The 16,903-nt window shown below is 39.8% G+C and overlaps 1 protein-coding gene across 6 annotated transcripts in view; it reads left to right on the forward strand.

Annotated features, from left to right (window-relative positions):
• The window catches only part of LOC129777427 (runt-related transcription factor 2), a 238,937-nt gene extending 228,597 nt beyond the window's left edge, over positions 1–10,340 (forward strand). For all 6 annotated transcript variants that reach the window (XM_055783719.1, XM_055783695.1, XM_055783687.1 and 3 more), the window contains exons 5-6: positions 8,440–8,637; positions 8,705–10,340. In XM_055783719.1, coding sequence (XP_055639694.1) covers positions 8,440–8,637; positions 8,705–9,498 — 992 coding nt within the window. In that variant the 3' untranslated portion in view covers positions 9,499–10,340. The remainder of the gene's footprint in view (positions 1–8,439; positions 8,638–8,704) is intronic.
• Positions 10,341–16,903: the final 6,563 nt, after the last annotated feature.

A 16,903-nucleotide genomic window follows, 5' to 3' on the forward strand; every position in this document is an offset into this window, starting at 1 on the left:
ATTGAAAAGTTAGTAATTTGTAATGTGTAATTATTCATTTTATCCCAAAAATTCATATTGATTGTTTCTATCAATTAAATAATAGCTCTCAAATCACTCTACAATTTGTTCTTTGACACCCAACTTCTGTCTTTCTTAATTTCGCTGCAATATCGATATAAACAATTTCTGGTCAAAATTCAAGCGAAATCTTCAAAAATCGCGATTTTTATGCCTCTTACTAATAATAGCCACTTAAATTTCACATTTACGTTGAAAGGTTACCTTTTTTATGAAATAAACCATATTTGAATGATAAACAAAAAATATTTTTTTCAAACTGTATATAATCAAGTCCAAAATTGTATATAATCGAATCACACATAATCACAAGTCTGTATATAATCTAGTTCGACCTGTATCGCTATTTTGTGGTGGTGGTCATTTTAAATTTGCATTTTTTTTCATGAATAACTGTGTTCTACTGGTCAATCCCCTTCATTCGATACTCATATTAATGGGGTTTTGAAAAACAATATGTTTGTTGCCGTTTTGTAAAGGTGGCCATTTTGAGTTTGCTTTTCAAATGAATAATTGCGTTCTACTAGTCAATTCCTTTCATTTGATTGATGGGGTTTTAGGAAAAAATATTTTTATCGCCATTTTGTAGTGTCAACTATCTTGGATTTGTATTTTTTATAAAAAAAAACTGTGTTCTACTAGTCAAGTCCTTTCGTTTGATACCCATATTGTTGGGGTTTTGTGATGGAGTCCGCCATTTTGTAGTGGCAGCCGTCTTGGATTTGCATTTTTTCATAAATAACTGTGTTCTACTAGTCAAGCCCTTTCACTCATATCATACCCATATTGGTTCTAATAAAATATGTGATCCGCCATTTTGTAGTGGCAGCCATCTTGGATTTTTAGGATCATGAAATACGCAGTCTTATAGTGACTGCAGAGATAAAGGTGTGTTCCAAATTTCAGATCAATCGGTCAACAGGAAGGGGGTCAAATTTCTATTAATGTGGGATCGATGTGGGGCGCTACAGACAAACACGTTACAAACATGTTACAGGGCAAGCTAAATAAAACCGTTTAGAAAGGATTTAGTAATGTAGCGGCGAGGCACAATTAATTGGGCAACATTGGGTTTTTTTCTGCGAGTTTTTTGTGTCGTTCTAAATGATGAGCAGTCAACATTATCTGATAAGGCTGAGAGTTAATTAGACAAACTTACAGATTGGCCTTTTGTCACTCTGCTGCTTTGTCAATCATTCGCGCCGCACAGTGCAAACATTCATTGCGCTTGCGCATTACCTGCACTATATGTATGGTAGTAGTAGTAAAAAGTTTATTTATTTACATTGATTTATGTTCGCATATAATTTACATTTCAAGTGTTTAGTCTGAAAGGCCTGTCAGCTATGATTAGAAAATTTTATATTTGAGTAACTAATAGTCCCTGTTATTCAATTGGAAGTATACCAACATTTGGAAAATTTTCTCCTCAACAGGAGATGATTAAAGTGAATTTGAATGTTAATATCCTACCTAACTAAAACTAACTTAAAACTAAGTGAGATCATTAATGATGCGATGATCCGATCTTCGACAAGAATCTCTGAACCTAGCCAGAATTAGTACTTTCCTCTCTTCCAACAATTGAAGACCAGCCAGTCGATGGATCTCAGAGTTTCTCGTCCTTGGAGGACTGTCTAGAACCATTCTGAGCAATTTATTTTGAGCTATTTGCAATTTTGCACGATGTGTATTTGCGCACGACTCCCAGACTGGCAAAGCGTACTCCAATAGAGGAAGAAATATTTGCTTGTGAATAGCACATTTATTTTTAACGACAATGCAGATTTCCTGTTGATAAGGGGATACAATGCTTTCATAAGAATATTGCATTTGTTCAATGTTTTGTCCACGTGGGAACGGAACAGTAGTTTACTATCGAGGGTGAGACCAAGGTAAACTACTTCCCTTGACCATTCAATGGGATTGTTGTTCAAGTGAACAAAAACATTGCTAGGCAGAACAAGTATAAGTGAATTTGAATGCGGAAACAGGATGGCTTGAGTCTTAGTCGCATTGATACGAATTTTCCAGCTATCAAAATAGTCGGACAAAACATCCAGGCCCTCCTGAAGTCTTCTCGCCAGAGCACGGATCACTCGACCCTTAGAGATGATGGCAGTGTCATCAGCGAATAATGACAGAATGCCGCCACCCGGAAGGGGAGGAACATCTGATGTAAATATGTTGAACAGGATAGGTCCTAGAACACTACCCTGAGGAACACCGGCATCAACTCTGAAGGTATCAGAATGGGAATTCCTCAAGAAGACCTGGAACGATCTGCGCGCTAAATAACTGCTGACGATCTTCACAAGGAAGATCGGGAAATTGTATATATGCAGCTTAAACACAAGGCCATCATGCCAGACATTGTCGAACGCCTTCTCGACGTCCAACAGTGCCATCGCCGATGTTTTCGAAACATACTTGTTCCGCCTGATGATATTAGTAACCCGTGCGAGCTGGTGAACAGAGGAGTGACCCTTCCTGAACCCAAACTGCTCCTGGAGGATGATGTTGTTCTGGTCTGAGAACTCCAGTAAGCGGGATACAATCATCTTTTCGAATAATTTCGAGATAGAGGAAAAGAGACTGATTGGACGATAGCTTTTGGCATTGGTGGGGTCTTTACCATGCTTGTGAATTGGAATAACTTTAGCTGACTTCCATTTAGAAGGAAAGTAGCCAAGTTCCAAGCACTTATTGAAGACTGCTTTCAGATGATTGAAGAAGTCAACACTCAGGTTTTTCAACTCCAGATTGACTACTCCATCAATGCCAGCAGCCTTCATGTTTTTGGTGAATTTCAGAGCCGCAATCACCTCATCAGCTGATATTTTTGAATCCTCAGGTAAAACTATTCGTTGTTCAGCAATTCTTGTCACCACCTCTGCTACAGCAGGCTCATGCGGGCTAATCATGGCGCGACCTAGGTTGTGAGAATTTACAAAGTGCTGACCAAATTCATTGGCCTTCTCAACAGGTGTAATGAGCATAGAAGAATTCGAATTCTGGTTAGCGGAGGAAAGCGGAGGGATAGGTCTTGGCTTATTTTTTAGAATCTTCGCTAGTTTCCAAAAAGGCTTTGCGCAATCTGGAAGAGAGCGAAGATGATTTGCAAATTGCCGATTCCTGAGATCCATCATTCTAGCATGAATTATTTTTTTGAGACGATTACAATGTGTCTTCAAATGAGTCCAGAACGCTGGTACTGTCTTCTAATGGTGTTACGGAATCTAATAAGCTCTTTGGTTGTACTGTCTAGGTTCAGAGATTTACTCACCAGTTGGGGTGTGGGAACATGTTGATCTCTAGACCGGGATATCGCATCATCAATCTGTTGCAGGCACTGGTCGATGTCATCAATTGACTCAGGCAAGGAATCATAATTTACAAAAGAGTCGACACACTGTTGAAACCTCGCCCAGTCGACACGGTGGTAGTTGCGTCGGTAAATCTGCATTCTATTAACAGAGGAACCCACTTCAGCCACCACTGGATAGTGGTCTGAGCTGAGCTCCTGATAGACGACGGGATCAGAGATGTTCGTCATGTTGGTCATAAAAATGTCGATGATAGTCTCTGTTATGATGGCGATGTCAATACTCTTTTCATTTAGGAAATCAACTAGTTCGAAATTTTTGTTCTTTACAGAACAAGCATTACAATTTAGGATCTTGATGGTGTCTTCAGGGTCCATATTTATTCATAAAGTTTAGCAGCACTCTAGAGGCGGCATCAATTTGATCTTCCTTAGAACGGCACAGGCGCAGCTCTCTGTACATGTCCCGGACGAACACCATCATTTGATCCGGGGTAAAAAGAGAGTCATCATTAGACGGTAGTGCAGAGGGGGCGCTAGTACCGGGGGAACTCCAAGATGAAGTTTGATCTGCAGGCACTGGCTGAACAGCTGCTGTGAGCCGTAGCTGAACAGAGGTGGTTCGTTGATTGTTTTCCTGTCGATGATTCAGTGGGAGTGGTGTCAGATTTGGTACGTTGGTACGGAGATGGGGGTAATTCTCGATTGTCATCGGGGGATGCTGTCGTCTCAAACGCCCATTCTGATTTCTGGTGGACGCATGTTTACGAATACTAATAAATTCTGCTCTCATGGGACAGGCACGGTTATAGCCCTCATGGTTGGCACCACAATTGGCGCATTGTGACTCGGAGTTTATCTCCATTCGATCGCATTTCGATGTTTCGTGAGAACCAGCACATTTTCCACAACGCGATTTCATGTGACAGTTCCTAGAGCCATGACCGAAGGATAAACAGTTTTCACATTGAGTCACTTCAATGTGAACTTCGGGCGATAGTGCTCCCATTCAACAATGATGTTGAAGAGCGCTTTAATTTTGCGGAGGTCCGTCATGGTAACAGAGCCTTTTTCCAGGTGTGCCAAGTAGAGAAAATCCCTATAGTTTTTGCCTTCAGCACGTTTAATTCGAAATACCTTTATCGGTTTGATTTTGACTCGTTTCAGCTCGTTGATGATTTCATCCGAAGTAAATTCCGAATGACCGCGGATTATCACCTTAAATGGCTTGTTCCCTGGAGCATAATAGGTGAAATACTCATGCTTTTGCGTCTGGAGATACTTTGTCGTTGTATCGAAGTCCAATTTATTGGAGCAGATAATTTTCGTGCCTATGCTGCAGAGCTTGAGGAAAGATGAATCTGCTTCGCAGCAAGCTCATTCCTGAGCGTAGCTATTTCCTTCGTGGTGGTAAAAAACGGTGGAATTTTCACTTTTTTCGGAATCGACGGCTCTGTGACAGCTTGCACTGATAGTTCAGCAAAATTATTACTCGCTAGAAGTCTAGTGTTGTGATCTTGTGTATCGACCTCGTCACTTCGCGGTCTTTTCGAACCGGAGGCCCGTTTATTTAATGCACTATTCTCTGCAGCAGATGCACTCGTTTTTTTTTATTGCGCGTCATCGCAACAGATGTCAATGATGGTGGCTTTACTGCTAGCCTTTTCAGCTCAGTTTTAAAGCTGGCCACCTTAAGTAGGTGGCCTAGCGCCGGAGAAATATTATGAGACCGAACAGAACTCGCGGGAGAAAAAACAGTGCAATTTGCACAATTTATATAACGAACGAAACGAAACGAGGTTAAAAACGAACAAGTTTAAACACGCCTGGCTTGCACGAGTGACAGACGAACAATGACTATATGTATGGGAATAATGAAAAGTAGTTAAGGTGAAGGTGGAAGCTAGCCATTGTAGTAGTATAGGTAAACCCTCGTGTAAAAATGGGGTAATAGTGTTTGTGAGAGAAGAGCAAAGCACACGTAAATAGATCAATTCACTTATCAGACTGTGTGGCGCTTCATTGACACGAGTCTTTGAATACATTTGAAAAAAAAAACAAATAACAATTCAATACTAAAGTAAAATGTATGAACGATATGTTCCGATGAACAATTGCAAATATAAATATATATAGAAGGTGCATTTGCATATGATTCTGATTATACGCGAGCGTAACATGAGCAAATTTATAACACATGCGAATTGGGGCACTTTTGGTATTAACAAGTTCTTCCGCATAGTAACTCGATGTTGACAATTCCTTAATATTTTCCTTCGTTGATCGTATTGTTTTCACATATTCACGTTGGAAAGCCTTAACCCTTCTCTTCGTTGGCCGAGGCATTTAGATTTAATTTAATACTTTTCCGTTTATTGTTTTTGAAAGCATAGGCAGCCGTGGCAGTGTTCCGAGCTCTGCAATACAATTTTCTTACCCAATGTTAAAGTTGCTAAAACTTACATTATAGACCCATTAAACGTAAAAATAATAATTGTATTGATATCAACACAATTTTATTTTATTGATTTTCATGACATGGGACGCTATGACTCCGGAATAACATTTTATTGAGTGGTTTTTATAGCTGTTTCGATGATGTTGTTTGGCATCAGTGTCGAAAAAATAACGATGCTTCCACCAATACAAACAAAACCATTGCAGAAGATTGAAAAACGAAAATTTAACTTTCAGAGCACTTGCTCGAGTTTTCCGACGTTCTTCACTATACGGTGCGAAAGCAGATGAAAATTTAATATCTTGTGAGTAATCGATTAGAGTTTGGTTGATATTACTTGATGGGAAGTGTGCGAAAACGATCATTTTCTTCACACTGTTTCGCAAAATTATTGATTTTCGGGCGAGAGGTGAGGGAGCGAGATGAAAGAAATGAGCGCCATTGTGGCAGCCATTTGTGGCTAGCTTCCACCTTCACCTTAAATGAGATATGCATTTGCTGATTCTTTTTGCATGCGACCGATCCGCACGGGAACAGAGGTTTAGAAGACGATTGAATTATTTTTCTATTACAGAGATTGTAAACAACAAGGTTCATGCGCATCCAGCATTGAAATTGCCAGTTAGGAGATCACTCAAATGACGATCTGTCCGTTCCTTTTTCATTTATAAGGAACTTTAAGCCATTTCTCTCTGTCTACGATTCGTCCTACAGAAGATGTACTATTTGTACCTTAGCGAAAGCGTGATATTTGTACAAGGGGGGAGCTTAAACCAATCTCATGAGAGATTGTCACATCATGTTTTTTTTTATCCCTTTTGTTTTGTTTAGGCTCATTAACATTTTAGCTGTAACAGAGCCGAATTTTAATCGTGTACATGTCACATATTTATCATATCTATAATTAGCACATTACACAGTTGCCATTTTTCGGCGTTAGAGTATTCCCTTCTATACCATTGGAAATGGTACATATTTACACAGTAGCTATTTAGGCGTAAGAGTTTTCTATCTGTCCTTCCATTATCCAGTTAAGACTGGACAGCGGAGACAGTCGTTGATACATTGTTGAGTTATTTATAGAACAGCAGCCCGATGTTTCTTGCAGAGCAGAGCAGTTGTATGGACGAATCGATCCTATTTCGACCGTGGATCGATCTCCATCGCCGATGATTGTTGCATGGACGTAGTTATTCTGTAACAACACAAAGATGGTCAATGAGGGCCCTGAGTTTTGAACTCACGATCGATCGCTTACTAAGCGAACGCGCAACCAATGTGGCTACGGAGACCCCCTTCACATCATGTTGTACCGGTAAAAGATTGTGTGGAGCGCATGTCATCGCCTTGGAGTTGCCTCAGTGGAAACCCGGCTTTCGATATTACGAAGTTTGTGCAGTATTTAAACTTATGAGATACAGTCAATATTAACCTAATGAGGCTCTATAACTTGTTGCTAGGATTAATAAAGGTATATGATTATTATCTATCTCCTCTATAAATCCATGTTTAATAAATTCTGTAATGTATACTTCTACCATTAAGAGGACGGCTGTTATATCTTTCCCCCTACTGTTTCCACCAATAAGCCTAACAGTAAATCGTCACTCAGATTCGTCGATTTTCAACACTCAGCTCAATCAAGAGGTACTGCAGCAATATCATGGGACTGGGCAAAAAAAACACACCCCAACCACTCCGAACCAATTCGTTGAACATTGTGCAGGCGTATGTTCAGCCCACCAAACACCACCCGAACGAGGTTGACCATCATGCCCCAAGTACTGCTGGCTAACCGCCGTTATTGGTTTGCCGCGCGCCGTACCGCCGGAAGAGCATGTCAATAGCGGCTAGTCACGATAAATCAATTCTTCTTTTGCGACCTTTGCGAGCGAGCGAGAAGGTGGACAAAAGTCCGAATTCATCTGTGCCCAATCGCCACGGCCGCCGCGACCCGGCCTAAATTATGGTTTCCAATATTGTTATTTTCCTGGTTTTCGAAGCTCGTTCGCCGGGATAGAACCCACAGTCTACGATCGATGTGCGTTTGGTTTTTTTTTTGTCTTCCAACCGATGGTACACAAATAATTTGCTGCGGATGTTTAGAGTCTAGGCCCTGGCGGAGAGTGGATCAGCTCCGGCGGTATGGTTAAAAAAAACGTACCACTTGTGACAATCCGCCATCAACTGGGGATCAACTACACGAATTGAATGAATGCGCGGAATGTTAGGGGAATGGGATCTGTCGTCCCGTTGCTGGATGCTTCAGTTTTTTTCACGTTACAATTTCGTCGGAAGGTTTGCTTTTTTGCATTCTCTAAGCACCGGGGCTTGTCTAGTTCAGACGAGAGATTTACAGTTGAAAAGCAGTCGGACGGTTCCGAGGGCTGGGATTCCAGTCAATGTAAATCGCATGACACACGATGCTATTCTGACTTAATTGCATGAACAGGTCGGTGGGTGCACGCAATTGTGGTGTGGTTTTAATTTCGCTGTTTCACGGAATAATTGAGTGAGAGTGGGTGCGATCCGAGTGATTCGATGCGCTGGAGAAGTAATGTTTTTTTTTGTGTTTTATTTCATCGTATCGTTCCAGACATGACCCAGTTCGGTTTGGGGACAGCAAACTCGCACTGGAGCTACAGCTCAACCGGTCCGTACTCACCGTATCTGACTTCCTGCGCGACTCCAACGGCAGCCCAATTCAACAATCCCGCGCTGGGTTTCAGCTGCTCCAGTGGGGAACAGAATGCCGGCCAGGATTTTGCCGGAACCGGAAGAGATTGCGTTCCGAGTAAGTTTAGAGCCTAAGCCAGCGCCGCTATTGCAGACCGATAAAATGTTCCAATTTTCCCCAACAGTGCTCCCAGACTCCACGGCAGCCGATCTGGATCAACATTTGAGCAGCCTGGTGGGTTCCCAACAGACGGCCCAGATGACCCATCCCAGCCTGATGAGTGCCAACGCGAGCAGTAATACCCCCGGATCCAACGGAAATGGAGTGTCCTCGCAAGCAAACCCAATCAGTACGACCAATGGATCGAACGGATTGTTGGTTCCTCGCTACCAAAGCAACGCCACCACCAACGACTACAGCCTCCACACGAGCCAAAGTGGCCCGAGAAGCTTGAGTGATTCCTCCCAGGCGGAGTCACCCGTCCAGGAGGACCTCCTCTCGTCGAACACTCCGAATCTGGGTGGCAGTGCGAACCAGAACTTTTCCAGCCTGGTGGTGAACCAAAGTCAATCCAACTACGGATCGGGCGGAGGTAGCTGCAACGGATCACTCTACCCGGTCCTGCCGGCGAGTCTACTCTACTCCCAGCTGTACACGGCGGCCAACCAAACCCATGGATTCCACAATCACCACCTGCAGAACAGTCACGCGACGGCTCAGAACTCTTCCATGCACGCAGGGGAATTGCAGAGCGTGATGGATCACCTAACGTCCACCACGACGAACGGTGGCCGCCAGCATCCGAACCTGATGAGCAACAATCCCCACACGGATCTCTCGCTGATCGGTAACTGTGGCGCAATGGCTCGGGGTGCGCTGGACGAACCCGGAGCCCGGGCGCTAGCTGGCACACGGGGAGTTCCACCCCAGGGCCAGGTACAGACCGAGAACGGGAACTCCGTCTGGAGGCCATACTGAGGAAAGCTTCAACCGTAGGGCTAAAGGTGCAATAATACGTTTCACACACAGAACCACATCTCACACTGTGTTGATTGTTTTGTTTAGGTCATTGTTTGATTCATTTAAGAAACTCGTTTATTGTAAATAAATTCCGTTTACCCCAGAATAGCATTTGAAACCCACGGTTGATGTCACCTAAAAGGCAGAATAGATGTTATCCCTTCTAGCAAAGAAAACAAACCACAACATAGGGAGAAGAAAAAAAATAACATGATGCTTAGAATAGTTCAATAAGCTTCGTACGGAGAATCCGTCAAATGTTTAAAACATGATGATGAAATGTATACTTCAAACTGACAATGATACGAACCTTAACCCGCGCGACCGACGGATGCAAAGAAAGTTCCGGTCCAAAAGTGTCCCCGATACTTTTACTCGTAAGTACTTGTAGTTACCAATGATTAGCAACTAGCTGTTATTAAATAAAGCCAAAGTGATTTTCCAACTTCCAAGCATCCCGCCGATGGGATGCGGGGGTCTGGTGAGCCGTAGCCAAAGTGTAGGAATATGGAAACAGAAAAAAAAATGCTTACCGCCATCTTGTTGTGAACCGTTGCACAGAGTCTGCGGGATACCAGTAAAAAAAAAAGAAGCAAATAGAAAACATATATTTCCTCTCTGGATGTGGAACTCTTCGATTACAGTAGTGTTATGTGGAAAAAAAGGCGCGGTGTATGCAGCGAAAAGGGTGTCTGAACGTAAATAGATATGAGAATACCACAGCAATTGTTTCTGGTCAAGAGGTTACTCTCGATAGGGATAGTGAATACTCTACCTTGTAAAAACAAACGAATGATGAAATGATGAATAAATAAATATTGAAAATTAACTTGAAAACAGATTGTTTCTTTCGTTTTATTTATTTTGTCAGTCTTCGAAACGGTCTCATCCCTTGATTGCCGCGAAACAAATAGCGAGGACAGTTTTCTTGGCTATAATGGTGAGAATTGTAAGTATTCAACTTAAACCGTTGGAATGAGATAAGTTTTATCGACTATCATTGAAGGAAGCAACGAAAACAATGGGGTTTTTAGCTATAAGATCGTTTCGGATCGTAAGAGGAATGTTTCTTTACTCTTCTCGTTGATTTAATTAGGTTGATATTCACGATGCGGCATTCGTTTGAAACTTCAAAACATACTGTTATCCTATTCAACCAAGCCTTGGCCCATTTCCAGGTACTTTACATTTCAGTACATTTGAGGTATTTCTGAAATTTTTTGTTAGATTTATACCTGACTATTTTTGAAATCAGTACTGGTGCTAAGGCCACAAAACGTTAAGAAATGTTTTGTTGAAAAAAATCCTTGAGTGTTAATTTGGAAAATTTTTAGCAGAAAATTTCAAAATTTGGCTTCGGGGTGAAATTGATCAATCTATGATATTCAGGATTTTCTAGTTTCATATGCACAAAAATGTATACAAAATCAATTATTACCTACGGTCATTTGAATGATAATTCAAGGGTTTGAGGATACAAAAACCTAATTGAATCCACCTAAAGATGTGGTCATGCCTGTTGAGATTTCCACCTTGAATTATAGTTAACCACTATAATTAATATACAAGAGTAAATTGGTTTTCAACTGATTATATTTTATTCGCCTAAATTATCCTAAGTGGTCGAAAGACAACATGTTGTTGTAGTGATACATTATTACTGATCATACTAATAGTTTACAATTATTTGATCTGGCCGCACTGCCAGATTCAAGTATAGAAACAATGAGCCAACTCATGTGCCACAGTTGATTTCTACTTCTACACACTTGTGTTCTCACAAGGAACGGTTGAAAATGGAATTGTTTACAAACACATCGTGATGGCCTCACAATATTTATTAGATATAGTGTTTCTTCGAAAGTGAGATGTGTTTTTCAACACTTCCCCCCAATTCGAAGATTCAAACGTTCCAGTAAAAATCTATGCTGATTCTTCGGCAGTCCTTTGGTGAATGCATCTGCCGGCTGTTCTCCTGTAGGAATGTATTTCACCTGTAGCTTCCCGGTTCGGATCGTCTCGCGGAGAAACATGTACTTTACGTCCAAGTGCTTCATTCGTTGATTACTTCTTGGTTCCTCAGCGCATTTAATGCATGGAATATTATCTTCCCTGATAATAAACGGTATGCATTCCACATCCAATTCGCTCAGAAGATTTGTTATCCACAAACCTTCCTTAACGGCTGAAGAGAGTGCAATTAATTCTGCTTCTGTAGATGACAAACTAACTGTTTGTTGTTTTCTGGTGGACCATGAAACCAGATTCCCATATACTAGAAAAGCATAACCAGATACGGATTTTCTATCATTTTGATCATTAGCAAAATCCGCATCCGCAAATCCTACTACTGTGCATTGCGTATCTCGCTTTGCATAAGCAATTTTAGTATCCATTGTGTCCTTCAAAAAAGACGGGTGGGTAATGTCGGGGACATAACCGGAGTGACGTAGGACTGTACAAAGGGGACAGCTTTTGTTAAATATATATTTTAAATATATTGTTTTATTTTCTTCTCCTATGTGAATACCTACCTATCTACCTGAAAAATGGATTAGTTTACTGTTTACTCTTTATGAATATGTTGATGGTTCTGAAAAGAACCTTTGGTGTTGTGTTTTTGTTATCACTCGATATTCCCATCTTGTTCGGTTAAACCTTCCTGTTTAGCTATTGCGTTTGCCACTCGCCACAGCTTTCACAGTTGGAAAATGTCTTCCCATCCAGCTTGTGACATGTTGTTCAGTAAATTACATTTATTGCGACGTGCCGGAGAAACACTTTGCCACTCACTGAAACTAATTGTTGCCTTGATGAGCGCCAAACCGAAGCTGCTCTGTTCTTGATGCGGGTTTTCTGATTGTCGTGAGCAGCTTTGCAAGCCAACTCGAGCACTCCGACGGCCGAAACTCTATAATCGCTGTTAGGTATACTGGTGCTCCGGCACCAATCCGTTCGGCCTAGTTACCCTTGCGGAGCAATCAGTGAATGCGATCAACAGGGAACTGGAGACCTGCACGGTTCGAGTGAGACTTTGCCTTTCCCTTAACTTGTCCTCCTTGGTACGCCCACGATGCCGATGCCGTACAACCACACGGGTTTACGGCTTGAAAGAAAATAAGATATTTTTTTGGGGTCCGCGTGTTTTATACTCTAGCGGTACACACTCACAGCATAGAGACAAATCGGCAGACTCAGCCAGAGGGGCGAGTCCAACGAGACGAACGAATGAGCGTTAAAAGGGAGCGATGGCAAAAAAATACATTCATTACGATTTGTTCGCTCGTTGGATTCACATGCAGGCTAAAAAGGGTCCTTTTCAGGATCACAAAATTATCTTCAACCTAAAGAGTTTATTGCTGCAATCGATATCCCCATCTTGTTTGGCTAAACCTTCCTGTTTAGCGATTTGTTGCCACTCGCCACAGCTTTCACAGTTGGAAAATTTCTTCCCATCCAGCTTTGTGACATGTTGTACAGTAAATTACATTCAATGCGACGTGCCGAAGCGCCACTCAGTGTCGCATTGGAGGCGATTTTAACCTGTAATTGAACATTTGCGATGACAGTGGTACAGTGTCGACTTTCAATGTGGGGTCATAATTTGGATCTCTATGTTTACAAAAATTTCCAACTAAATAAGTCGCATTACATGTCCGTCCAATTAGCTTAATGTCGAACTAATTGTAAATTACTGTACTTTCAATCTGGAAACAATTTAAGAATTGGTGAAAATTGAATAATCAGGAAAGTCCCCAACTATCAATAAGCTCAGAACAACTGCCAAATTCACATACTCATCAGATCCTGGCAAACAAATTATGAAAAAATCAATTTGTGTTTTATTATTATTTTGGATAATGTTTTAGAAAGCATTGAACTGTATTTCCTAAACTCTTTTTTGGAAGGTTTAATGGCCCTGAGAATCGCCTTGTTTTATGGAATGGTTCCAATTTAGAAAACTTAGTACTCGTGGTTTTAAAAAAAAACATTTCGAACGCCCTCGATGCCGCCTTGTTCTGGATTTGCCACCAAAGCAGTTTGTATAAAGAACAAACTTTTTTCTTCTGCTACCTGATGCCGTTTTGCGATTGCGTTTGCCACTCGCCACTCGCTGCAACTGCCTGTTGTCTTGATGTCCACCGAACCGAATGTGTTCTGTTCCGAATGCGGGGTTTCTTATCGTCGCGAGCAGCTTTGCCAGCTAACTCGATCACTTCGGCGGCCGAAACTATATAACGCCGGCTAGGTGGACTGGTGCACTGGTACTAACGCGCTCGGCCTAGCTACCCTTGCGGGGAACTCCAGACCAACACGGTTCGAGCGGGATTTTGCCTTTCCCTTCACTTTTCCTCCTTTACCATGTCCAGACATGGCTGCTTGGGTTGGTTTGTTGATGTGTTGTGATGCGAACCGCTGTGGTGTACGGTTTGAATGAGAATGATCGTTACGGCAGCGGAGCGGGGATTTTTAAGCTGACTGGCTGGCTCGAGAATTACGCATGTGTGAGACTGCGACCAATGTTTCGTTCATTTTTTTTCTTTTTCCTTTCCAATCGTGCTTCATTCTATTTCGCTGCTGCTCTGGTTGCCCGTTTTGGTCGGTACGATTTGAGGAGCACAAAATGGACCAATCAAAAATGGACACATAGTGCATTTGGACAATGCTTGATATTTCACAATTATTCAATTATTTATCTCATGAAAAATGAAATGTTATTCATTATGATAGATGCGTAGATATATTTCCTATCAATTGATGCAAAAACCTTTGCGATCTATTGAGATATGCTCGAGTTATAAGCGTTCCAAATCTTGCATTTTTTCCTACTTGTTCAGTGCCTAGATTTCCATTTCACCCCCTATATCTTCCGGTTAGACGTAGTCCTACGTCAAAAATAATATCTTGCTCGTAACATTTTTGTGTGTAAATTTTCACGTTTGACATGGTTTTAAATAGAAAAAACTTAGCAGAGCATGTAAATTGCGATAGTTTATACATAAAAATGTTACTAATTAAACATCAATAGTATTTTTTCAAAGAAAAAATGAAAAAGTTGTTCGAAAAACATTTTCCATGTGAATGTACCCATCTTCCGTTGTATGGGTGACTTGTTGTAAACTATAAGGGCTATTTATATCCATTTTTTTTTTCAGAATTTTAAAAATACATGTTTTCGAGAAAAAATTAATTTTTATTTCCAAAATATTTTTTTTTCAATGAAATTTTTTTTCCAAAAATTTGTTCGATATTTTTTAATGAAAACCTCAATAATTTCCTACATTTCATTCTCTGACCAACATTTTGTATAGTTTTAGTTTTTAAATTAGGATTTTTCGAGAAAAAGTTGATCAAAACTCAAAATTAAGAAAAATCTCACAAAAAAAATCTATCAGACCTACAAAATTGTCTTTACACCCACAACGTTTCACTACTATCTGAGATGGTTTTGCCAACTCCTAAGACGAGTTGGCATAAAAATCGTCACAAGGATAATTTGTTACTTTTACGAAAAAAAATTTATTTTAATTTATTGCATCAATTTAAAAAAGGTTTTCATAGTGTTTCACAAAATCCACTGTAATTCTGCAAATATCGCAGTTAGTTCTAATGTTTGGAGGCAAATTTTTAGCCTAGTGTATTCCCCAAACATTCGTGAACGTTTCGCATTGATACCTTCAGCCGTTTTTCAATATTTGGAGTAAATTATGTTGTGACGGTACTCAATAATTTAACACTTTTTCACATACTGGTAACTATTTCAAACTTTCAATCCAGTAGTGAAACTAGGGATACTACAAATTAGAAGAGCATTTGACCGCAAATCGTACCAGAAGTGCAAAATCCAACGCGACTCTCAGAATGAACGATTCGATAACACTGGGAAAAACTAAAACAAAAACAAAAATCCAAAACTCAAAAATATCTAAGAAAAGAACTAGAAGCCTAAAGTCCAAATATTGAAAATCTAAAATCAATCAATCTCAATATCCATTACATTCGATGCAATAACTGTCTATAAACTGTAGAACTCGTTCGTCGCCCAACGCGACACGACTTAGTTTCTCACAGAGCCCAACATGCGAATAAATTATTAATTGAATCAATCTTTTATTTTATACAACTTTTACATAATCTGGCAATATTTTCTTCAATTTTAAGACGAACTAACAGCAATAACACATTTTTATGGATTTGATTTAATGATTTTTCTACACATTTTAAACTTATATTTCGCTACCAATTCGATCAAATTGGATTTAAAAATCCTATTCAATTTGAACGAAGAAAGTGTCACCCGTATCCGAGCGACGAACGTGTTAATCTAAACTGAATTGAATGAAAGTTATTCTCTAGACAAAAACTGTCTTCGACAAAGTTGTTACACATAATAGAGCGCTCATTTTTATGTTATTGAAAATAGGGTGACCATAATTTTCGATGAAATAAAAAATCTAACTTTCTTATCTTTATAGATAGAGTTAAACATAGTTCGACAAAATTTTAGTTCCAGTTATTTAAAACATCTTCGTGGAACAAAGTTTTTTTTTCTATCTCTTGAAATAACCGATATAGCGCCTTTCTTCTAAGTTGCGTGAGGGTCAAACTGTTTTTTTTGTTCTAACTTTTATACTTTAAATTCTACATACAAACTGTCTTCGAAAGACTTTTAGACCTCACTAATACAAATATTTTGCGATGCAGAACTTGTCAATATCTCAACTTCACTCAAAGTTATTGATATTTCTTCTTAAAAAATACGCTCTTTCCTATTGCCTGCCATTCTTTCTGGGGCAAACATAAAAAATGTTTGTTGACGGAATTTGAAAGAACAAATTTCACTCTATATGAAAAGTGATTTTCAAAGATATTTAGTTTTTTGAATTTGATTAAATTTAAATTTAAATCATGAGTTTTTGGGTGAAAACCCATCAATAACTCTGAGCAGAATTAAGATATTGACAAATTATGCATCGCAAAATGTTTGTATTGATAAGCTCTAAAAGTGGTACGAAGACAACTTTGATGCAGAATTTCAAATATAAAAGTTAGAGTAAAAAACCGTTTGTTTCATGATTACCCTAATGCAACTTGGTTAAAAATCAACTTTGTGGTAGATATTTATTCTTTAGATAAAAACTGTCTTCGACAAAGTTGTTACATATGATAGAGCGCTCATTTTTATGTTATCAAAAATAGGGTGATCACAATTGTCGATGAAATAAAAAATCAAACTCTTTTATCTTTATAGATAGACATAAACATAGGCAATGTTATAGTCCCAATCATTTTAAACAACTATGTAGAACAAATCTTTTTTCTATCTTTTAATATAATCGATTTAGCGCTTTTTTTCTATGTT

The sequence above is a fragment of the Toxorhynchites rutilus genome, chromosome 1, assembly GCF_029784135.1.
Source record: "Toxorhynchites rutilus septentrionalis strain SRP chromosome 1, ASM2978413v1, whole genome shotgun sequence".
Classification (NCBI taxonomy): Eukaryota; Metazoa; Arthropoda; class Insecta; order Diptera; family Culicidae; genus Toxorhynchites; species Toxorhynchites rutilus.